Below are 24,639 nucleotides of genomic sequence, written 5' to 3'. Positions count from 1 at the left end.
ATACTCCAATTCTCACACCACTTGTCATTTTCTTGAATTACAGTGACATCTGGTGGTATTTTAAATACCTCGTGTACAGGGTTTTTTTGCCTTTTATAGTATTGAGATTTTATTTTCCTTATTTTAGGAAGTCAGCGGTGCTGTTTTATTTACAGTTGCTGCAGGTTTTCCTGCTGTGAAAGGTGTTTTTTCTCCTGGATGCTCCACTACTGCTGCTTATTCTAGGTATGAGTGGAGACGATTCTTGCTATTCCACTGGAGTATGTGAGATTCGTGATAAATATTATCAGCCGTGTTTGGGCGATATATAGATACACCAGTATCACACCAGTACAGGTAAAGCCCCACCTTGGCACTGTTGGATTCCATTAAAGCACATTATGCAGTGCACTGCTGGATTCCATTAAAGCACATTATGCAGTGCACTGCTGGATTCCATTAAAGCATATTATCCAGTTCCATCTGGATAATAAAGACCACAAGCGTCAGTCGACGCCCTTTACCCACAAGCTGGTAAACGCGCACCTGAGGGTGTGTTTATACCTACTCGGGCACTTTATGGCAGTGAAAACGTTTTGAATTAAGCACATGAATGACTTATACTGGTTTAGCAAACTGACGCCCACTAACTCCCGTCTAGGCGCTGAAATCAGTGCTCTAAAAGCCAATTTGTAACGCAGAGGGAGCGGTCGCGGCTCTGAGGGCGCTCCCGTCACCCGCGCTGAGGACGCGCAGAGCCCGCCCCCCGCTCCGCGCCATTGGCCCGCGCGCCGCGCTGCCGGGCACTGATTGGCTGGCGGCCGGCGGCGCCGGCAACGATTGGCCAGCGGGAGGGGCGCTCGTGGCGCGCGGGCTGTGAGGGGGGGCCGGGGGTGAGGGGAGGGGTCTCAGAGTGAGGGTGCTCGGGCTGTGCGCTCGCAGTGCCGGAACTCCTGAGGGACATTCCAGACTCCTGAGGGATAGTCCAGCGGATACGCGTGTTTTGGGGGTCGAGGTCTTCTCTGTGGAGAAGAGGGTTCTGTTTCATCCTTTGCCCTGTCTGACCCGCCCGAAGACTCGAGAGCTGTGAGGTGCCAGCACAGGCCTCAGCGGAGGCTCGTGTTTTATCTTTTGTTGGAAAAAGGAATTTAAAATCTCCCTGTATGTGTTGTTTCTGTGTTGCTTAGCAGTACATAAAAGGTTAGCCTGTGCTCGCAGCTGCTGCTCTACAGAAGTCATTCCCTGTCTTTAGTAACTGTTTCCCTTTGCTTTGTCTGTGCAATTTCTGGGATGGGGAGACTAAAACTGCCCATTGTTGACTGTCCGCGGATTGGTTGGTGTAGGTTAATTCGTACAAAGCATGAACAAGTTTGTTGGTTTTTTTAGATGTTACAGAAAACACTTTGCCTGCTGTTGAATACTTAGACACTTGTTTTCATAAAACTTACTGAGACCTTTTGCTGGTGACGGTCACCTTGGAGCCCATCACTGTGTGTATAATTCAGAAGGCTTTTTTGCTGTGTCATTTACCATGTTTTTGTTAAATTATTTAATCTGGCATTTTATAGCGAGGCCCTTATGGAGTTCTGCTGTTTCTTATATCCCCAGTTAGTTTAAATTCTTAAATAGCATTTATATAGCATTTACCCTAGTGACAAACTTTGGAATTTGTAATGAGTTTTGTAATGCATTACTGATGTGTTTGTGAAACCTGTTTGAAGCCTAAGTGATGATTGTTCCCGTTGTTACACAGCTGAGTTGGTGAATTGCAAAAATGACAGCCAGGAGTGAGATGCAGGTATGTGCTGATGGACCAGAACATGAGCATTGATTGTTTTAATTACTGGCTTAAAGCACTCCTTCAGGTACTCAATTGCAAGTCAAATCTGCAGCATGGCGGTGCAGTGGGGTAGGAAGAGACTTTCCTTTGCCATAGATTAGTGTGAAATAGGTGGGTGGAAAGCAAGAGGAACTAGAGACTTATTGATAAAAATAAATTGTGCATTTGACATAGATGAATCAATGAGGTGATACTTAAGATCAAAATGCTGAAACCTGGGTATAACTGATTTAGAAAGAATAGAGGGGCAAAATAGTTGAAGTTACTTGGTAAAGTAAAATGTTAAGTGTACTAGGGAAGGGCAATTAAGACAATGAACACTTATGTAGGAATTTAGTTGTAATAGCAGGAAAGAAAAGCCAGTTGAGGAAAACTGGGAAATAATTAAAATCCCAGTGTACAAGTATTTGCATGATTGATGTATTAGATATGATGTTCTGTTCTTTAGGTTTTACGTTTAATTATTTTGTGATTCAGGATATTTGCTTCGAATGGAGCAGGTGAATGCAGAAAACCTGCATGAAATCCTGTTAAATCTGTATAGTTGCTAAGCACACAGTAATACAGCTGCTTTGTTTTATTGTTGACAGTTGGAAAAGTTAATTGATGAAGCTACAAGAAAAAAAGATTGCCAATTATTAGAGAAATTTCTGGCCACAGAAGACTCTGAAAATGTCTCTTACAAAAGCAGCAAACAGTTTGTGAACAAATTAGACAAGCTTCTGTGTCGGGTAACGTAACCATTGCATCCCAATCATCTGCACTGGCATTGCAACAGTCTGAAATATTTCATTTGCCTTGGTTTATACCAGCAGTTGATTTGAAAGCCTGAAATAAAGTTTAAGACTGAAATCTCTCCTTCAAGCTGCAATTAAAGTGGCTTTCGAGAACAAAAAAGGCATCTGCTTAATTATCTAGTTCTTCTGGAACTGTCCATTAAAGCTTCTGTTGTAATTTCGATTTCAGGAACTTGACAAACAAGAAGTGAAAAGTGTTTCTACTTTACTAAATGTCGTCCAGAAATGTGGGGAAAAAATCAGCATAGCAGGAGAGGATGGGCTCCCAGCACTGATGAAATACGGGCTTGTTGGAAGGATAAGTAAAACCATAAAACATATATGAACTTCTCAAGAAATACATAAAAATTCACCAAGTGCATAAGTGATGCTCCTGTGCTGACCTGCTCAGTGTTTGATTTGGTCCTTGGTTGTTTCAGAATTAAGAATTTCCCATAACTTTGCAACAAACATTTGAATGTTCTTTGTCAAGTGACCCCCTTATAAAGATGCTGCTCTATCACAGTGAGGGGTTTGCAAATTATGCAATATAGAATTAATTTAGATATGCTTACAGCAATTACAACAACATTACATATTTTTATATGAGTTTGCTGGACTGCTTTGAAGTTGGAAATTAGAATTTCCTGGTGCCATTTGAAGATTGTTTTTTTGTGAATTCTCACAGCAGCGATTTTGTACCTGCTCTTTCAGCAGATTTTAGTGCTCTTGTGATTATTTTGTGTTATTGGATGCATTAATCATTTGCAACTCAGTAACTATACAGAACAATAGACACCACCCACTTCCTGCTGCTTTCCTGAGACATTTCCCTGAAGAGAATTAATGGCAATGTCAGTGCTACTCGACTGCCTTCTCAGCTGCTTTCATAATAATAAACCAGTGTGGTGATAACTTTGTGCTTATATTCACACCTACAAACAACACTGAGCCATTTGCATTTTCATCTCTTCTGTCTGTGATGGCAGATGTCAAAGTAGATCTCCAGTTTTTGTGTTGCAAAGTCCTTGAAATCTCCACATTTTGCTTTAGTCTGAGTGAAAAATTTCAGTCTGAGGCTGACATGTGCTCAGCAGACTGGTAATGCTGTTGTTGTTTTAATCTTTGTGTAGTTTTCCTGAAGTATAATACAAACTAGTGTCCTTTTCCAGGTTATTAAAATAGTTTCACTTTTATTTTTCCTTTACATGGTCAACTGGTTTGAAAAGTTAAAAGGAATTTTGGTCCTCAGAGGAAATGAAAGGAATGAAATGCTTACAAGTCTGGCTGAAGATTTCTTCAATGTGCTACTGGTAAAAATATATTGATACTAAAATTTGTCATGATAGTTGTTACTAGTTTAGCAGCAAAAGAACTTTCAAGTGTGTTTCTATTGAATATCTCTCTAAAGTTCGTGTTATAGTGATTTTTGAAATAGATTATAAGTCTCTGGGGATAAACAGCTTGCTGTATTTATACTTGTTTTCTGTTCATGGTTGGCATCATGAAATGACCTTTAAAAAATCCACAACATTAAGTGTTCAATGAACAAAAAAAAATTTCCTCTTGATCAAATTTTGATTACATAAGTTATCAGTTTGCTAATCCAGGGCCCCAAGTTTATAAGATCTGTGAGTTGCTTCTTTTCATAAAAATTTTTGTCATTGGTGAAATAATTTCAGTAAATTTAACTGAAATAAAATTTCAGGAAACCACACGTGGTAGTAGAAATCATTTCTTATATTCTTTGTTAAGGACGAAATAATTTCAAAGTCCTGAATTCTTTTTGATTACTTCCTTCAGGTACATTTTGCCTGATTTTTCTGCTGCAATATTTGCTGTATCAAAATGATGTCTTTGTTTTGTTTCTCACTGCAGGCTGTGTGTGAGAGCAGACCTGAAGGTGAGCTTAAAAAACATGTGCACTACATCTGAAGGTTTAATTTATTCTTTTCAACTCTCTAATTTATTCTTTTCCTGTTTGTTAGGTAAAATGCAAATACTGGAAAACTTTGTTCTGAGAACATGTTCCCTCATCACTGATGTAAGAATTAGTATTTATGTTCAGCAGGAGGTAAACATTCTTCTTTCTAAGCAACAGTTTTCTGGTCACTGTGTTAACAGACTTTGTGAAGACAGTTATTTAACTGTAGAGATGCTACAAAAACAGAGTCAGGGGTTTTTTTCCCTCTAAAGATAAAGGGAAAGTCACAAAAAGGCTGCATCCCCAAAGGAAAGGCTTTTTAATGCTAATTTAAGGGACATTTTAGCTCAGCAATCAACTGCAGACAGAACTCCAGCTTAGAAAGATTTTTTTTCTATATTTAAACCTGCAAATAAGAAACATAACCCTTTAAGAACTAATGTTCACGTTAAAACTAATGTGATTTACTGAAATTGAGGTAGTTATATTAAGATAAATACCCTTTCATGTCAGATAGAACTCATTGTTATTTAAGCATTTTGCATTTTGCTTTCTTCAGTGTTCTCAAATATATTACAATGGCCCAAAATAAGAATATCAAACTTCCTTTATATTTCCTCTTACTCCCTTTTTTCCACTCTTCTTAGGTAGTAAGAAAACTGAATTTAATGCTTGACAACATACCCCGAGAGGCCAAGAAAAAGTTATTTTCTACAAAGGAAATGTTACTGGTCATGTAAATAATCTTCAGTATCATTTTTATATCATTACATCATTTGCAGAGCTGGGAGGGCAGTTTTTACTGAGCCTGTTTATAGTTTGTGCAGTTTGGTCCCTATTTAATTTGAGTTGCATTTGCTATGGAGTTGTCCAAGATAGTGGCTGTGGGCAGGTATTGTCATGGGTTATTCTCCATGAATTTTCTTCTTTTCCAGTCTGGGTCAGGCTTTTTCTCATCCCAGTGTTCATAAAACAATTAAACTCTTTCTTATAAGAATGTGTGTAAAGCACAGGGAATCAGTGAGTGGAAAGACAGGCTGGTTCACACTGGGAAATTGGTTTGCAGCACTTGAAAAAACAAACAGAATAAAAATTGTATATATAAGGTGATTTTCCCCAGTAGTCCTTCCACATCCTCAGACTTACCCCTTTTTAAGTCTTACAGGCTGGTGGAATCAGAGTTTTCTCTCATACATTGAAAATTTATAATTAAAGCTTTCTGTGCTCTGTGTTGCTCTCATCTTCTGATGAAACGTTACTTTGTTTGGCAGGAGCGAAATGGGGAGGAGAATTTTGGATGCTGGAGGTGAGCATGGGACTTAATTTAGTATTAGGGTTCCTAAAAATCAGATGCAGAGCCGTTAAAAAACCAGAGAAGACATTCAGAAGCTGCAGAATGTGGTGATTGAGCCATCTGAAAAGTACAAATACTGCCTGAAAACAATCTGCAGACTGGAGTGTCTCAGTGTGTTCAGTGCATGGGTAACTCACTGAAGGGTTCAGTTCTTCTCTAGAATCTAAGTTTTAAAATAGCAAAAGATGATGAGGAAGTCAAGCTTTGAGTACTGGAACTTCTCTAAGGATCCTTTTGGTAGCCAACAATTTCCCAGGTCAGACAGGGGAAAGCTGAAAACGGCTTTCCTTGGCGTGTACACCCCGTGGGGGGGCTCTGACAGTCCTGCAAGGTTGGGTTGGAATTTCCTTTGGAAAAATAAGTTTGGTCATCATTACTCCTGTACTTTTTTAATCCACTTATCCTTTGGGGGTTACATATTTGGATATAATAGGATTTAGAATATGAAATGGTCAGCGCTGCTTATACCACTTTCCTCATAATATTTTTTCACCTCAGTAGTGTCTTTAAATCTCCTTTTCCTGCAGACTATGACATGCAAGTGGCCATCACAGAAGCTTTGTGCAGAATGATCTCAGAGAAGCAAAGAGCAGAACTGGCCTCCCAGTGGTTTTCCATGGAGTTTGTGTCCAATGCATTTAAAGGAATTAAAGATTCTGAGTTTGAAACAGTAAGTCATATGAAAAATATTCCCGGGGGGGTAAACTTCCATTTTACAATTCTTTAAGAAATTTCCGTGTTTTATAGGACTGCAGGAAGTTTCTTAACCAGGTGAATGGCATGCTTGGAGACAAAAGAAGGTAAAACTGATTTTTTTTTTAGAGCTAATAAAGTTTCTTTCTTGGGGAAAAAGTGATTTTTGATTGCTGGGATCTCTTAGTCTCTAAAGCACACAAGTTTGTGAAAACACAACCCAGTTGCTACTTTCACATATGCAAAGTTTGTTTACAGCATTGTAGAATACTTGAAAAAAATATCCTTTTCTTACAGGGTTTTTACATATCCGTGTTTATCAGCAGCTCTTGATAAATATGAGGTAAGTTTCTCTGCCTTCTAGTTAATAAAAAATAGGGATAAGGTAAGAAAATTGGTTTTTTTTGGAAGGATTCAGACAGGCACGTACTGAAAGCTTGTGAGACCAACACAAAGCTTGTAAGCTGGTGTAAACCAGTGCTCTCTGCTCTTATTATTTTTTCTTTTTCTTTTAGCTCCAGTTCCCACTGGATGAAAATCTGGAGGAATTCTGGGTTGATTTCAACGTTGGTAGCAAAAGTATCTCTTTCTATGTGGCAGCAGATGATGCAGTAAGTGATTTTTGTCTCTCAGACTGAGGCAGTAGATCCAGATTCTTTCAAGTGTATCAGATTTGTTTCCCCACATCAACATGTTGAACTTATTCCAGTGTGGAGGGGGAAAAAAATCCAGATTTGCTGTACATATTTAGATCAAAGAATTTCAAAGTAATGATTTTCTAATGCTGTTTGGAAATAGTTTAACATATGCAGTGGTGAAGCATTTGTTCCATGTCACTCTTCCTAACAGAGATTTAAAAAGCTGAAAATTTGTCCTCACTGAATGACTTTCTGATCACTGCATTTCATTTAGTTGTAATATCAGAATTTTCTATCTTTAAAAATGTGTTTTTCATGTAAGGGTCAGCAGTGGGAAACAGTGATCATACCAGAAGAAGAGGTGAACATGTACAGCCTTGAAGGTATTTGCACTCAAAAATGGGACCTTTTGGGACATGCTAACTTGGATTTTCAAAGCAATTAATCCTGAATTACTGGCTCAGTTCTCAGCAAAGCAAAACTCTCATTTAAAATAATGTAGAAACTGGTTTTATCTAAGATAAAATTGCATTGCAGTCACATTTGCATTTTGGATATGCAGGTGTGATTTTATGAAAATAATTTAAAAATAATGTCTTCTAGTTATTTCAATACAAAATAAGGCAAAAGACAATGACAGGAACTAATATTCCTTTAAACTAATTAGAATAGTAAATACCCATAGTTGGTCTGCAGTTATAGTAAATAACCCTCAAAGAAAATTCTATGGAATAATATAAAGAATAATTATTCCTAAAAGATGGAATCTTGAATTGTTTCACTAATAAAATTTATTGTGGAGTGAATTAAAATATACATCTTAGTAGCTGTACTGAAGAATAAGTGTCATGTGTTTACAAACGTTATATGAGATGTTGTTAAATTGTAATAAAGGAACTTTTCAAATTTTGTTTTTGTCCAGAAAAAGACTCAAAGAAATTATTAACGATAGATCTCAAAAGCCCAATGAATGTGGGTAATCTGGAAGGAGAGAAATTTTCTTTGTATTTTAATTCCATCTTGGAAATCAAAGACATAACCAGAAAGATTTATGGATTTAGTAAATGTAAGGTAAGATTGAAACACCTTTTTGAATAGTTTTTAATTAATTCAAAATAAATGTGCTTAATGCACTTAAAGTCACACTTTCCTCCTTCTAAGAACCACTTTGTCCTGAAGTCTGACTGAGGAATTCCTGAGGAATGGAACTGCTTTATAGCATCTCTTTGCCTCTATAATCTGCTTTCAGACACTTATGATCTTTCACTTAAATATTTTCTGTTCCTTGTTTAACCCAAGAGCGAAGTGTCTGTTTTGACGTGGGTGGTTCCTCCCTTTGTAGGATGGGAGTAAGAAGCAAACTGCCTCAGTTGCCAAAACAGCTGTCCATGTCCTCTTTGATGAAAGTGGATCACAGGTATTTTATTTCGTGGGTTTGTGTATTTAGTCTGATTATTTGCTAATTTATAATCTGTCATGGTAGAAACAAGGACTTTGAATATATCTCGAAGTATAGATAAGTCTAAAGCCAGCAAGTGATGGCTACTGTGTATATATTGTATTTTTGGGGAGATATTATTATCCCAATCAAAGAATAAACCAGACAAATATATTCTTTTATGTGAATTGTGACTCGATAACCCATCCTTGTTAGAGAAAATAGCAATTAGGGTGGAGGCTTTTCAAACTAAAAGTCTGTAACCTCTGAAGTTTATCAAAATCTACAGTGAGGAGTGTGTTATTTAGGGTAAAGAAGTTACCCTGTGTGTTTGTGTAAATATAAAACATAAAATCCAAATATTGTATGCAATTAAATAAAATGAAAATATTATATAGGTTATGGTACCAGAAAGCCAGTTGTCACCAGGTTTGAAAGAAAAATCTGAACAGGAGGAGAAACTCAGTAAGAAGAAAACTCAGCATCTTCCTGAAAGTTTGAGGACTCAGAATAAAAATAACAGTCAAGAAAAATGCAGAGGGGATTCCTCCAAGGTGAGTAGGATTGTGAAAACAAAAAGAGTAGAGAAGAAATACAAGTCAATTTAAATATTTATAACATTTAATAACATAAACCTCTGCTTATTTGACATTTGAAATATAGTTAATTTAGGGTTTGATTGGGACTTGACATAGCTGTAAAAATCCTTTTGCAAAAAACATTCTCATTGGTACTTTGGATCTCTTAATAATGTGACCAAAGTAAAAAGGAATTGTTAATGTTCTTTAGACCATTATGCTCTAAAGAGAAATGTTTTCAAGACGTGCTCGGATCTCCTGGTTTGCAGAAGTCAAGGATGGCCTCTGGAGAATACTGGGCAAGGGGAAAAGATCTCCAGGGAACCTCTTTGTGAACAAATTAATTCATTGAATTAATTTAGAAAACAACAATCAGTGACCTCAGTTTGAAAATGTTCAGTTTAAGCATTATATCATTCAGGTGTTTCAGGGAACTTTCTTCAAAAAGGGAACTGCCTGAAAATGCCATGACATTGATACCTGCAGCAACAGCAACTGCCATTCCAGGAATGGAAAGTGTCAAGAGGCTCTTGGAAAAAGATTTTCTAAAGTCTTGTGCTGCTTAAATCAGTGTATCATGGTCAAGTTCTTTCTGTTCCTCCAGATCACTCCCTCTCGGACGAGGAAAATGTCTGAAGCCTCTGTGATTGTTCCTGGAACTACAAGAACTTCCACAAGGAGTCCACTGACCTTTGTTAGCACATGTGAGTTTGCAAGAGCCTCCGGGGTAAAAATATTTTATAAGTTGTCTTTGAAACACAAGCATGGACTGTGCTCCCTGGCAGAGCTGGAAATGAAAAGGAGACTTTGTAAAATCTCCTGAGCAGATGCTTTAAACTTGCAATTTTTAAACTCGAAATTTTTGAACGAGGGCACTTGTCCCGGTCCAGAGACGTGCTGTGGGACAGTGGCTGCCCAGGGGTTCCCTGTAACTGGGGGGCACCTGCCATTTGTCCTGCAGCTCTCAGTTCAGCAAAAATATCTGACTGGGAAATCTTTAAAGAGTGACCAACTATTTTCTACTGGAGCCAGCCTGTAAAAGCTTTGCTTTGCCTCTGGACACCCACAGTCTGTGGGCTCTTAATCTCCACATAACAGAGTTGAAATCAAGAGAAGGGGCTGTAATGGATTGTTATCAATACTAACCAACTTTTGGTGTGATCATGGGCAAAAACTCTTCCTACTGATGTCCCAGACAACCCAGTCATTGTAATGAAAGCAGTGGTGGAATTCCTACATGTCTCTGCTTTGTTCCAGCCACTCCTTTTAAAGGGAGATTTAAATTGCCTCTGGAAATGACGAGCTCCACTAAGAGGTCTGACAGCAGTGCAACAAATGAGACCAGAACAAAGATTTCCTATCAGGACTCTACTGGAGTATGCATGTCATCTGTAGCTAAGTCTTTTACTTACAAAAACATTAATTTCTATTCTAATTTGTTCCTAATTCATATTTTAAAGAGCTAGACTCGGCAACTGTCTTGTAGAAAATATTGTGTTTTACTTTACTGCATAATGTTTTCTTGTCCTCTGGATTTCAGGTTTGATATGTCCAAAGTCAGAATGAACTCTTAATTAGCTAAAATTTGCATTCACTCATCAGTTTGAACTCCAGAATTAACCTGCTTTTACTAGACCCTCAGTTCTTCCTTTGTGTGTAATAGGAGAAAGGTGCATGCACAGAATCTGGCATGGATTCTGCAGGATTGAAGTACTCATAAAACATAGAATACATTCAGCTGCAGCTGGGAAATGTGAATGGCCTCAGGTTATGGCATTTATAGCATTGGTTTTAGTGCATTTTTGGTCAGATATTCACTGCTATCACAAAAAACTGTAGAGGTGTCACTGAACTGCAGTGTAAGTATGTTTTTATTTTTGGTTCTGTTCCAGTTGAACAATGACTACAAAGTAACACTTTGATTTTATTTCTGGTTCTAAATGTCTGTCTTGGTCAGATTCGGGTCAAGCCCCAGACTATGGGATTCTGAAGCATTTTTGGATACAGCCATGCTTTAGAGGAAGGCTTTAAGTTATAGAATGTTTTGTTTAGAATATTTCAAGTGTCTGTTTCTAGGAGAATTTTGCTTCTTTATCTTTTATGGACTGTAATTGTCAGTGTTACTGTGCTTTTTAGAGATGGCAAAGATTGACACTGGATGATGAATTCTTTGAAACAGAACAGATCAGGAGGTTAAACACCAGAAATGAGGCAAAAGCACATGAAAAGGTACTGGAGCAGCACTTCCATGAACTAAAACAAAAAGGAATTTCATATTTTCTTAGGTAAAGTACAAGTTTATGAGGTTATACTGCTTATGGTCCTATGCTAATATTTCCTTTTGGGTGTTATTCCACTGTAGCAAAAATGTGCTGAAGAAGTTTTAAAATTTATACAAGAGGCTGCAGAAGAGCAAACTTTAGGCAAGTAATTTTACAAGCATTGCTAATCCTTACTTTTAATATCATTTTAATTTTGTCCATTCCTTTGGCCATAATAATTGACACCAAGTTAATGTCTCATAGGTGAAGTGTTTGATATCGTTCCTGATTCTCAGCCAGTTGGGAAAAGCAACAAACCCTTGTAAGTATTAGAAAAGAATTCACTGTTGGCACTCACTTGAAGGGAATATTTCAAGTATTACCAGAACTGAAATTATGTTGCCATGTAAAATACTTTGATATGTGTTAGATTCCATTATTTTCCTATTTTGTGACCCATGTTTATTGTCATTAAAAGTCACTTTCTGCAATTCACTGACAGTAAGGTGGTGTTGCCTTTAGGCTGCCTGGACTTATGGAGAGTTCTTTTGATAAAACTGAAACATGGAAAAAAAGAACATCCCCTCTTCCTGAGAAAAGTGGGACCACTGGGGACAAGCAAAAGCCAAATCCGGCAGTGGCACGTCCATCCCATCCAGGTTATGTTCACACATGGTTAACTGTTCAAAACAGATCAGATAAACTGTCACCTGGCAGCTGTGCTTTTCTGTCCTGCTTTCCTCTCTATTGTTAGTGAAAGAGCTGTGAAACAAAAGGCATTTATTTATTCACTCTTTGAAGTACCTCTCCAGATAAACAAATTAAATAAAGAGAAGAGAAGCAAGAAAATGAAATAGAGACCATACCAAGTGGGCAGTCAGAGTGTTAATTCTTTGGAACAGAAACTGTTAAGTACAGAAGGGAAAAATGTTGAAACTACTGCTGAAACATGGTTTAAAACCTTTCTTTCAGCCAGAGTGGCCGACACATCTTTGCATTCTGAGCTTCCAAAAGAGGAACCCGAAGTTCTCCTCAGAAAAGAGGCTGCAAATCCAAAACCATCAAAGCCTGTGAGAATTTCTTACCTTCCTTTCTTGGATTTGCAATTAAGAGAATTGTCAAATTTTCAGTGTTCCAAAATTTGTGGTTTTACTGTCATTTAGTCACAAACTTACTTTTAATTGATTTTCCACAAATACCAAATGAAGAAATAATATCGCCTTCACTTTTTGCTGTTTTCAGTGACGTGTTTAAGATTAGTTTACTCTGAATTTCTTTGTCAAAATTATTCTTAAATAACGGCCGACTTGTGCTTCTCATGCCCTTCCTTACTCACTTTTGAATGTTACACTTCCCAAACCCACATTATTTAAAAGCAAACACTGCTAAACTCATGTTTCCTTGCACACTCTCTGGGCAATGCAGGGGGAAATGGTTTGCAAGGAAATATGATTTACTACATCTAGAAGACATTTAATGCAGTTTAGGGGTTTTTTTGGGAACCTGAAGTTCTATTTACAGCTTTGTTCTTCTGTTGGATGAATTCAAAGTTAAGTCTTCAACTGTTTTTATAGAAACCAAAGTCTAAAGAAATCTCAGATGCAGCCAAATCACTGATCAGTAAAATCAGTGACAGGTACAAAGACAAGAGTGATGAGAAGAGCAAAGCAAGAGACTCCTTGGGTTTGAACAGGTAGGCTGGGAACTGTCCCTGCTGGGCTGATTCCTGGGGCTTGGTCTGTCATGGGGGATGGATGACATGAGTGAAAGGGGCTGAGCTCTTTCAATCCTTTGAATCTTTTAATTGATGTTGTATTTAAACACATGAATAGGTTTGCTGGCTTTGAGAAGGCTTTTGCTGATACAGGCAGTGTTGCAATTAGCATTTAACAGAATGTGTGTTTATTTTTAGGCCATATTTAAATAAATCCTGGAACTCCAAGGTAACATATTATTGCTTTTGTTAGAATTGCTTTTCATAGCAGCTGTGTGTACAAATGTGGTGGGAATCAGTAGGTGTAAAGGGACATTTCACAAACACCAGTGAATGTTAAGTATCTGTAGATGTTAATTTTGTATTGACTGCATAAATTTAAAATACCCATGTGGAACAGTAGTTTTTACTGGCAACCGTCATCTAGTGAAACCCAAATTAATTTCTGTTGGCATATTATATATTTAATCTCTGCCTTTTGTACGTGTCAATGCTAAATATTTAGAATTAAAATAATATCAAAAATAAAATTATGGAATCCTTAAAGTAGATAGAGCCAGGACACAGAAATGAGTCATAATGTTTGGGGGGCAAAAAAATTCTGAGGTTTTGTTGATATCCTTAAAAGACAAAGATGTAGTTCCTCCCCTTTGTTGCTAATCAACATGGTTATCTTCATGATGAACTTGCTTTTTGAGATGACAGAGTTTCTGAATGCATAGTCCAAATTTGCCATGTGAGCCAACTTTTCATTTCTGTATAGGAAGAAGTTCAGGACAGAATCCTGAAAACCACTTCTTTTCTTAATATAACTGCTGGTCATATCATGTAAGTAGTTAGAACATTTTGAAGCACAATTTCTGATTGCCCACACCTGACTCTGGGAAATGTTCATTAATTCAGCCACAAAATTGCTCTCTGTGTCTGTTTGCAGGGATGATGTCTACAACTTTAAACTCAGTGGGTTTGATGAGCCTACAATAAAGCTTGGAGTAAGAATATAACTGAATCCTGTATTTTATGACTAGAATATAAAGGAAATCAGTCAAATTTTGTTTGCTGAAAGGATAGTTAAGATCTCAACATTCAAATTATATCAGTGAACTAAGTGGGGAAAGAAGTTTGCCATGTAAATACCTCCAGCACTCTCAAATATGTAATGTGTAAATGTATAACTGTCCTAAGGTTCTGGCCACTTCAAGCTGTTATGAAGTTTTTCTTGAATTAAGAATTAAACAGTTTGCATGGGGGTATCATTATTTTAAAATATTCTATATTCTATTATCCCAAAAATGTTATTGCCATCCTTCCAATCCCCGTTTAAAGAACGTCTTTGTGCAGATGTTTGAGTAAAAAGAGAATCTAATGATGATAAAAACAGAAGACAACAAAAGATAATTTTGCTTCTTAAGCTCAGAGGAGCCTTCTGAATTGGGGAAGGTGGTGAAGCAAGTGGGGGGATTGGTTTGAGACACTGAAAGCTTTGCTCAGTTCCAGCTGGTTTAAACTATCAGCTCTGCTAAATGAATTCTAAGATAGAAATTAATGACCATTAATTACTTAGTATAATAACTGAGGAAAAGGAGCCTTTAGCTGTTGAATTTTGTTCAGATTGTATAACAAATGAAAACCTTGGTTTGTTCTTTATTTATTTCTATTTTTAGGTCCAAGAATTGCATGTTACTGAACTGAGTGTTCATACAGAGACAACCAAAAAAGGGTAGGGTGTTCTGTTGCATCCTAGTCTGCTGATTATCAATAGTACTGTCTGCACTCTCCAGCATCCTGTTACAGAATTCCAGGGAATGTGTTCCATGGGGAGAACAGTTCTCCTCAGGGAATACTACAGGGATAGAAACTCCTGATCAGAGGGGGGGTTTTTTTGTTCATGTTCAGCCTGCCCAGGGCTGTGTTGTTACTGTGTGCTCTCACTCATCCTTGGGAAATAAGCCCATCCTTTAGGGTTTGAGGTGAACAGGTATTTCCAAAATAATGTGAAAACAAAAGTAAGTGCATTTGTTTGAACCCTTAATCCACATATCACCTGAATAGCAGAAAGTTTTACAGCAAATATTTTTAAATGTATCGTTAAAGGTGGTTTTTATTTTTCTACTTAAGGAATGCAGTCGTCAGTAAATCCAGCACTGAAGTGAAAGGAACAAAACAAGTAAGGTTCAGATTTTTGTGGCTCAGTATAGCTTGTCTGCCTGCCTTTAAACACCAGTTATGGAAGAAGAATGTATATAAAAATAAATCAATAACTTGGGAACTTCTTTGGGTTTTGTAGGCTAGAAACAATCAAGACAAGAAGCACCTCTTTAGTGACTCAGACACAGAGAACAGAGGGGATGACAGCAAGACAGAGATTAGTTGGCTACAGGAATCCAAGAGGAAACCTAAACCCCAGATAGTCGGTTACAGTAGAAATAAAAAAGTAGGGAAACCAATAAGCACAGACAAAAGTAAGAAACTTTTTTCATATTTCTGAAGAGTGCTGCAAGAAGTTTGTCCTTAGGTACTGACTGCACAGCATGCCATGTGCTCTGTTGCAGATATCAGATGTTTCTGTTGTCTTGTTTCCAAGGAATTTTCAAATCAGCTCTAATCATTTATAAAGGTTGATTTACATAAAGTCTGTATTTTAATGTGGAAAAGGGTTGGAGGATGGGACAGGTGGAAGTTGTTGTCAACTAAAAAAAAAGGCTTTTTAAAATAATGGGCTGAAAGCAGTTACTGAGTCAGTAAGTTTGTGGGCATGAAAGTGCTTCTGTTATTTACAGCTAAACCTAATGGCAAACATTTGAGCATTATATTGATTTTTTCAGGCTATGTTGTAACACCAGATGAATCCCCTGAACCTGCTTTCCACATGGAGAAACCTAAAGGCAAAAATGCAAAGAAGAAAAAGGTAGATGTAAGTTTGCACCTAGAATTGTAATGTATATTCAAAATCTCTTCACTACCCACAGAAACTGTTTTAAAGTAACTTTTCATAAATATGTGACATTTCTTCATGCTTACTTCCAAATAATTTGTTAAATACTGTGTATTCTTTTCAGGTACTGTTTTCTTTTTATGTAGTATTTAGTTGGTATTTCAGGCATAATACTGTGAGTTAGAATGACTATTATACATTGATGCTTTTGTTAGAAGACTGATGGTTAAACTCTCTGAGCTTTGGTAAAGTTAAACTTTTTTAGCTGTTTTGAAATAACTTGGTTTAATTACTTGAAATCCAGTATCTACCTTTTTTTCTTGTATATTGATTTATTGATCATTCTTATAAACTGAAGGTGGTTTTATTCTTCCAAAGGTAAACAAATGTAAAAAACAGAACTCAAGAACTGCTGAAATGACAGAACAAACCTCCAGAAAGAAACTACCTCGAAGAGCAGCAGCAGCAAAAAACTACAAAGAGCCTTCCAGTTCTGAGTCAGAGAGTGAAGGGCAAATTCCACCATGCACCTCCAAGGAGGAGAAATCAAAAATGCAGGTATACAGTTGCACTGCATTATTAAAAATCCACTTCTGCCATATTTTTCAAAATTAACTCTGCTCTGTTTGTGTACTTGGTACTCCTGAATTTAAGTGCCCAACATGAGCAAGTTGAAATTAATAGAAATGCATGTGTCCAGATGAACAAATTCAATGTTTATTGATATTAGAACACCTGATATCCTTATGGATTTAAGTCCTGCTAATAATTTTCCTTCTGTTTGTTCTTAGAGATAACATGCTCTTTGTCTCCTTTTGTGTACACTTCCCCATGTTTGCAAAAATGTTTCTATAACATTTGTATTGTAATAGAAACCTATGAATGGGGCAATCAAGGATTATAAGCAGCAAAAAGCACCCCAGGTTTTATCTGTGGAGCCAAAGAGAGGAGAGAACTGTGTGCAGAAACCACCTGAGAAATCCAAGAATCCTGCAGAACAGAAGGAAATGGAGGTGCCTTCAGCTGAGAGTCCTGCATCTCTGGAGACAATGAGATGTAGGTATTTGGACTGGGAATTTCCAGCAATACAGAGTCAAAAGCTGGAGGTTAATTGAGGATTAGCACAGCAGTACAATTTTACATTTATTTCATGCTTTTAACATAAGAGAGATCCCCCAACTCAGGGTGTTCCACATAACTTAAGGAAGTGTGTTAATGTGGCACTGACACTTTTATAGGTTGGTGCAGTTATTTGTCACCAGTATAACCTAGAAAAGCAACGTGTAAGTGTTGGAATGAATCTGGTAACTGCTAAAACAGTGGGAGAGTGCAAAGAGGGAGTGTGGCGAGTCCTGTGCCAGCACTTGAAGTAAAATTGCACACATCTGAGACTTGGACACACCTAGAGCTGGAACAATGAGCAGTTTGGACCTTTGGCTTGCCCTTTTTAACTTCCATTCCTCATGCTGACAGTGAAGGAATTGTTTTCTAGGTGCTGAAGGACTCTCAGAAGGAAATGTCACTCCAGAGCACACTTCCAGTGAAAGATCTCTTGGTCTTCAGGAGTCATCCCCAGAAAACAGGGAGATGTTAAATTCTGAGAAAGGAATCACTCCCAATAATATCTGTCCCCAAAATAAGAATATTCACAGTATATGTGTCAATCAGTCCCCTGAGGCAACAGCTACAAAGTCAACCTTTGGAAAGAAAAGTTTCTCCCCAGTGTTGACAGAAGCATCTTTGGTAAGAATGGTAACATTTCTCTCAGTCCTTTTAGCTGAAGTTGTTCCATTCAGCTGCCAGCTGGCTTGTGCTTCTCTACATCTCCCTTCAATAATGGTTTTGGGGTTTTTTTTCTTAATGTGTAGCTCAGCCTAACAACATATAAAACTGTCAGTGGGAAAAATTCCAAGGGAGCTGGATTGGAAACCTGTAACAGTAACGAAGGTTCAAGTTTCCAGCGTTGCTTTTCAGACACAATTCCTGTTAAAGGCAAACCGAAAGATACCACTAAAGCTGTCACCAAAAGCAAAGAAGAGGTATGGTACTAAATTCTTTGCTTTTTGTCTGTTTGATCTACTTTCCAGCTGGTGATTTTTAAGGGCCATCTCTCAATAATGATTTTTTTTGGTTACTGTGTAGCTCAACTTAACGACGTATAAACCTGACAGCGGAAAACATGCAAAGGGAGCTGTGTCAGAGACAAGGAGTAATAATGAAGATCCAAGTTTCCAGTTTTGCTTTTCAGACACACTTTCTGTTAAAGGAAAACTACAAGATACCACTAAAGCTGTCACTAAAAGTAAAGAGGTAAGTTAATGCATTCTTTGCTCTGCAGAAGTGAGCTCCAGCTTACCCATTTCACCTCCTTTACAGTGGGGAGCTTAAAGGGCAATGCATCTCTCTCAATATTAAACACTGTATAATGTCTACTTGGGGCCTGCTTGGAAAATTCTAGTAGTGATTTTTTTAATATTTCAGATAAATATCATATTTTTATGATTTATCATATGGATACAATTTGTTGTTTATCATATGAAATAATTGTATCCCAACAAGATCAGTTATAATTCATATTTAAAAAAATGATAGGGAGTGACTTTCGAAAAAAATATAGTTTTCACCACATAAATGTGCATTTTTGATGGAGACTTCTAAAAATGATGTAATTTAGAAGCTAATAAATCAGTGGCTTTTCTTTAGGGTTGTGAACCACCATCTCCACTGTCTGCTTCCAGTGGGAGTAAAGCACAGTCTTCAACTGAAGAACCTTATGACCCTGTAAATGAGTCAGGTACAAACATTTAATTAAAGCAAAATACTTTCTGTACGTCTCAATAAAGGTTAAGAAAAATATTTTATTTGGCATAAAAATATGGCCAAATTGTTATATTTTATATATTTTCAGTATTATTCTATTTTTAGCCCTTTTCTAATTTTCTCTCATTTAATTATCCCCAAACAAAGCTGAAAATTAGGCTCCAAAATGCAGCTCCAGTGAAGAATTAACTGTGCTCCCAAGAAACAGTTAGAAGCATTCCCACTGATACTGGGGAAAAAAACTGGGGATAATGGTATTGTCAGGAAATGATGCCAGACTTGCTTATTAGTCAGAGTTCTGTGTTCCATAGAAATCTTCTTGTTGTTTTACATCACTCTCATATCTTAAAGCCAAGACACATATTCCAGGAGTTTGGATCCGACAGGTGAATAAAATCCTCTTTATCCTCCCATCTCGTTGTTTTAAATAAACCTAAAATTAAGCCTTGTTCTCATGTTGATTAAAGGCCCAGCTGTGCAGACCTTCCTGAAACGAAGATACCACAGTGACACAGAGAGCAGCTCTGATGAGGCACGGACCAGCAAAGAGGAGGAAAAGACAGGAAGGAGAAGAATCAGTTTAAAGCCCAAAAAGTTATTTAAAACAAATGATGCTGCTACTTACAGAGGTTGGTCATGGAGTGACACTTGAGTACAGTTGTGCAAGAGTTTAAAATAACGTGACAAAGCTTTAACAAGGAAATGTAATATCCCAGGAAAAGCATTGTACGTGTCAAAGAAAAGAAATAAAAATGCTGAATATTTAGAGATTGTAGCCATATAAAAGACAGAAAATGTATATGAAAATAGAAAGTGGTTTCAGCCATCTCACTGGTGAAATGAATTGATATTTAACAGAAGCTGCCCTAGGCCCTGTGCTAACTCTGGGTAGGTGCTTTTTCCTCCTGGATTTGACGTTCTCCTTTTGTGCCTCCCTGCAGTGTCTGAGAGCATCTCCACTCGATCCCTCAATGAGCTCTCTGCTTTGGATGGGCAATTCTGGGAACCTGGTTGTTCAACTCTCAGCATATGTCAGAAGCTCCAAAAAGAATTTACCAAGAAGATTGAGGCAAGAGTCTTCCTGTGCAGTGTCAGCTGGGGGTACATGTGCATGTGGGGGGTAGCTTGGCTTCCACCACAGAGTTGGGTTTTCATGTCCCTTTAAGCCAAGTGCACAGAATGTCAGGAGATGACAGAATTCATGTTTCCTTTTAAGCCTCTTTCAGTTCCTTTATGTACTAAACTCTCCATGACCTTCTCTCCCATGTCTGTTTTATTTTTCATTCTATGTGTACTTTCTCTATTTTGAAGGGGTATACTTTCCAAATAATGCACCTTTACTTATATTAGGTAGAATTTCATCAAAAGCATAACCTCAAGTGTATTTACATGTCACTAAGAGAAAGCTTTTCCCCAAAGGACAGGGGCACCATTTTAAAAAATGTGATATTAAGCAATTAGAGTACTAAACATATTACAGTTTTTTCCCTGAAGTGAAAATAATCTGAATTTAATGTTCAAACACCCTCACAGAACCGCTCCCGGAAAATGGATCATTTTAATAAGCAAACATTAAAAGCTGCCCATCAGCATTTGACAACCATGAGTTACCAACTCCACGAATGCAGGTCAGTAATGACAGATGGACTTTAAAACATCCTTCAAATGCAAGGAATACCTTCTGAAAGTAACCTGGTTTGTTTTGGTAGGATCAGGCAGCTGGACAAATTTCATTTTACTCTCGTTGAGGAACTGGAGAATTTTGAAAAGGATTCTCAGTCCCTGAAAAACATGGAAAAAGAATTCTCGGTTTGTATTTAAACAGCTGGATCGTGGGGAAAAGTGAATTCTTATGGGATCCATAGATTGTTCATGTCATCTTTAGATTATTAATTTTGATTTTAAAAACCTTTATCATTTTGCTTCAAGTTGAGTGAAATGTCAAACAGTGAATTTGAGGTGTTGGGATTGGCCAGTGCTCTGAGAATTCCTTGGTCACTACATGTTTTTCCTATATATATATTCACTATATGAATTCCTATATGTTTTTCCTCCTAGGATAAACTGTTACTAATACTTTATTGGGCTGGTTTTCCAGCTTCTGTGGGGACTGTGTAAATCCTGTGTAACTGCTGAGTCTGTGGTTGTGAGTTAGTTTGTTCATATGAGATATTGGTCAGTTTGGGCTTGGAAAATCAGTTCCTATTGATCAGCACCTGTTAATATTCTATCTTTCCAGACCTTTTGGAAAAAACAGACAAGTACTTTGAGTACTTACATGAAAAATGAGCAGCAGAGGTTAGTGGGCTCTGTCAGTTCTGGGATGAGGTTTGTGGGCTGTTCATTTGAGGTACAAGTCAGGCCAACTGATATTCCTTGTGCAGTTTCTTCCATTAAATCGAGATGGTAGATGAGATGAGACAGTTAGATTAAAATATTACATTACAGGAAAAATGTAATGATTCTCCATCTAAATTTCTCCACACACCTGAGGGACTGTTACAGCAATGATGATGATATTTATCATCATTTACTTTAAAGTACAAATAGATTACAAATAATGGGGCCTGTTTGTGGTCTGTGTGGGAAGTTTATACCTAGCAAAACTGTTTGAACTGTGTTTTGTTTCTTTAGAATTCAGGTTCTTAAAACTTCATTTGAAAAGAATATCTACCATTCTGTTGACTATGAAGAACGTATTTTTACTTCAGAGGTAGGAGGAACTTCTGTTTTGTATGAGGAGCTTTTGTTTCACTCTTGTTTTAATAATTCTTCAATTGCACCAACAGATACCAGTACTGACTTTTTCTTCTGAAGAAAGACTTTATCCTTAGCATTGTATTGATGATACTTTTTTTAGGTTTTAGTTCTCATAAAATGCCCTTAATTTAACAATATTCACTGTTTTAGGCCAGGATTTCACCCATTAGAAGACGTGTGCAGTTAACCAAGATTTATTCTGGATTCCATGGCTTTGTTTATTTTGTTTATGAATATTTATGTTCTTCATCCCAGAAAGAAAAAATTTAAAACACACATCCCTTTCCATAGGCAGGTGGATGCATGTGCATCTCTGTCTCTTGGTTATAAAACATTGAGGGATGTAATTGTTTGCTTGAAAATGTGTCACCAGTTATGAGCAGAGGAGATGCATTCAGGATCTTTTTTGCAGATGCATCTGATGAAAGAAGACATAAAAGGAATCCAAGAGAAACTTCTAAAAGAAATGGTAAATGAAGTCATCTTGCACTCATTTTTATTTATTTTTTGCTGTTTGAACACTAAATTACTAAGATTTTAAATCCAAGTATCACTGACATGTTGCACTTTAGACCTTACCCGGGTGATAAAAGCCACAGGTAGACGTGAATGTACTGGTTTGGTTCTGAGTCTTAATCTGTGGAAAAGTATCCTATTTGATCTGTTAAAAGCAGCATATTCTGTGCACCAGGAGTACAACATGTTAAATAAAACCTTCCTTTTTTCAAAAGCATGTGATAAGTGTGATGTTTTTTGCACAGCAAGAAGAGGAGCTGTGCAATGTTCGCAGAGGATTGCAGACCCTGTTTCGATCAAAGACTGAATTCTGAAGGGATATTTTTCAGATTCCTTCCTGAACTTCAAGGTGAATATAAACACTCTTTTATAATGGAAAATTTGACTTTTTTTTTTTTTTTTGCACTCAAGGAAACTGGTGTAATGAAACCATATTTTCCTTAATAATATTAAAATCATTGCAGACAAAACTTCTCCACTTATCTGTGAGATTTGGGATTATTTTACTGAATCTGCTAAAAAGTAATATGTAATTTTATTTTAGTACGTGCTACTTTTAAATGTCTTTAACAATTAAAGACATTTAAAGGTTATTTAAATGACTGCCAGAGAAGTCACACTGAATTTCACTTTGAATCTTTGTTTTGGGTCTGTATGTACAGAAGACCCACTTTGTCTGATCCAGAATGGAGTCAGAAATTATTTAGGGATCGAGTCACCTGGTTTGATCTCAGTCTTGTTTGTGGTATTAGACTTCAGCAGGAGTTTCTGAGAGAAAACAACACTCTAAACACTTGTGTTTGAACTATGTTGCAAATAGTTGCATTAAGTCCAGAAAAGTATATATTATCTGGGGTTTTTTTCCCCACGATGATGTCATTGCTGTTTTGCTTCAAATCAATAATATGCATTGGCACATCAGTCAGATAAAGCTGCTGCACAAATATTTTGTGTAAGAATTTTGAAAACACAAGGCTGTGTTGTGTCTGGAAATCATTATATTGAAATTGCCAGTAAATAATTGGGTCCGCTCATCCCACCTATGTAAGTGTACTAATGCTTTGCTCGTCTTTCTGAGCCTCAGTTTTGTGTGGTTTGAGGGTTTTTTGGCCTGTACTCAGTGTGTTCTCCACTAGATGGACCTCCTGAGCTGGTAAACTTTCCTTTCCACTGGTCTAATTGAATTTCATCTGCATGAAATTCGAGTTTTCTCTGAATTGTAGAAGGTTTTTAAAAGTGCACTGGAAGGTCCAAATTATCTCTTACAATGAGGGTACGTTGGAAAAATAATACAAATGCCTTATTTTTAGTTAGGGACAGGAATTGGGCACTGCAGGCCTGTTTGCCTTTTCTGTTGGGAAGGAGCTGCACAAGGAGAGCCTCCCTGAGCCACACCTGCCTTCCATGGTGCCATCCTAGTTCCCAAGCCCAGTCCATGGCCCAGGGAGTGCAGGCAGTGTCCAAACATCCCCACAGACTTGCCAGCAGCAGGCAGAGTGTCATCAGGAGATCAGTGGGATCAAGTGTGACTCTGGAATTGTGTCTCCACAGGAGCAGAGCAAAGGCTGGGCTGGTTGTGCTGGAAGGACGTGCTGGAAGGACAGCAGAGAGCAGGGGAAGGAGCGAAGCTGTCCCTGCACAGCTCCAACATGGTTGAGTTGCATCAGTGACAAAGCTCACAGGCACTGTTTGGCATTTAAACAGCTGCTCTAAGTTACCCTTATAATATTTTTATCTTTATTTTATTTTCCAACATCATTTTAATGTGTTTTATACAGCATTTATTAGCAATGGAAGTATGGATTGTTACTTTCATGGACTATAAGCCAAGTTTAGTTTGTAGTTAACAGTGGCTCATCTGCTGTTCTCACACTAAAAATGCCTCTGCTGAAGAAACTTTTCTCTCCTTTCTGTTCAACCTTCTTGTATATTGCATCTGAACTCTCACTGTGTTGTTCTTAAGAATTAATACTATTGTATTAATAATCAAATTAAAATGATGGATAAATATAGTAGTAAGTTAAAAAGCTAGTTAATGATGCATATTTCTGTGAAAATCCAGCAAGTTAAAAAATTGCACTAAAGAGGAAAAAATACATCTTTGGATCAAGTAGTTGGGTCAGTCAGGTCTTCAAACGACAGTCAGACAGGTCAAACATGAAAATGTTGGACAGAGCAACAGCCAGCTCCAACAAAGCCAGCCAGTGTCCCCCATCCTGGCCAGCACCTCTGCCAGGAGTCCTCAGTTCCCTCTCGTTGCCTTGGTGACACACAGTGAAGTGCTGCTGTGCTCTGACCTGCCCTTCTCCAGGAGCAGGACTGTGTGTGAGTCCATCCCCACCCTGAGCACACAGTCCTGGCTCTGTGTGCTGACTGTGCCCCACCTGCAGCAACTCAGTCGTAGTCTGTGCCA

The 24,639-nt window shown here is 37.6% G+C and overlaps 1 protein-coding gene across 8 annotated transcripts; it reads left to right on the top strand.

Annotated features, from left to right (window-relative positions):
• The first annotated feature begins 933 nt into the window (after positions 1-933).
• Positions 934-23,863, top strand: SYCP2 (synaptonemal complex protein 2). 8 transcript variants are annotated; one of them, XM_039378525.1, is made up of 47 exons: positions 935-1,070; positions 1,733-1,777; positions 2,410-2,550; positions 2,786-2,914; positions 3,804-3,908; positions 4,474-4,498; positions 4,584-4,669; positions 5,167-5,255; positions 5,791-5,825; positions 6,401-6,543; positions 6,621-6,673; positions 6,864-6,909; positions 7,082-7,177; positions 7,527-7,587; positions 8,127-8,275; positions 8,547-8,621; positions 9,041-9,196; positions 9,825-9,924; positions 10,478-10,611; positions 11,357-11,449; positions 11,583-11,643; positions 11,746-11,803; positions 12,004-12,140; positions 12,454-12,551; positions 13,056-13,174; positions 13,394-13,424; positions 13,959-14,023; positions 14,130-14,187; positions 14,860-14,915; positions 15,314-15,362; positions 15,483-15,657; positions 16,021-16,109; positions 16,509-16,688; positions 17,003-17,186; positions 17,623-17,873; positions 17,999-18,169; positions 18,273-18,440; positions 18,834-18,924; positions 19,418-19,579; positions 19,892-20,019; positions 20,484-20,578; positions 20,660-20,759; positions 21,190-21,248; positions 21,585-21,663; positions 22,123-22,179; positions 22,472-22,575; positions 23,778-23,863. In XM_039378525.1, the coding sequence occupies exons 2-46, from the start codon at positions 1,754-1,756 to the stop codon at positions 22,538-22,540; spliced, it is 4,530 nt and encodes a 1,509-aa protein (XP_039234459.1). In that variant the 5' UTR covers positions 935-1,070; positions 1,733-1,753; the 3' UTR covers positions 22,541-22,575; positions 23,778-23,863. The 8 variants fall into 8 exon arrangements, 7 of the variants coding, with proteins under 7 accessions (XP_039234459.1, XP_027566326.1, XP_039234462.1 ...); XM_027710525.2 differs by having other exon boundaries at positions 935-1,140; positions 10,478-10,596; XM_039378528.1 differs by having other exon boundaries at positions 935-1,140; positions 16,021-16,103.
• Positions 23,864-24,639: the final 776 nt, after the last annotated feature.

Source organism: Pipra filicauda, unplaced genomic scaffold (genome assembly GCF_003945595.2).
Source record: "Pipra filicauda isolate LSUMZ 115617 unplaced genomic scaffold, ASM394559v2 scaffold13_size5146498_pilon, whole genome shotgun sequence".
Taxonomy (NCBI): Eukaryota; Metazoa; Chordata; class Aves; order Passeriformes; family Pipridae; genus Pipra; species Pipra filicauda.
Note: the sequence above shows the minus strand (reverse complement) of the source record. Positions and strands in the feature narration are given on the sequence as shown.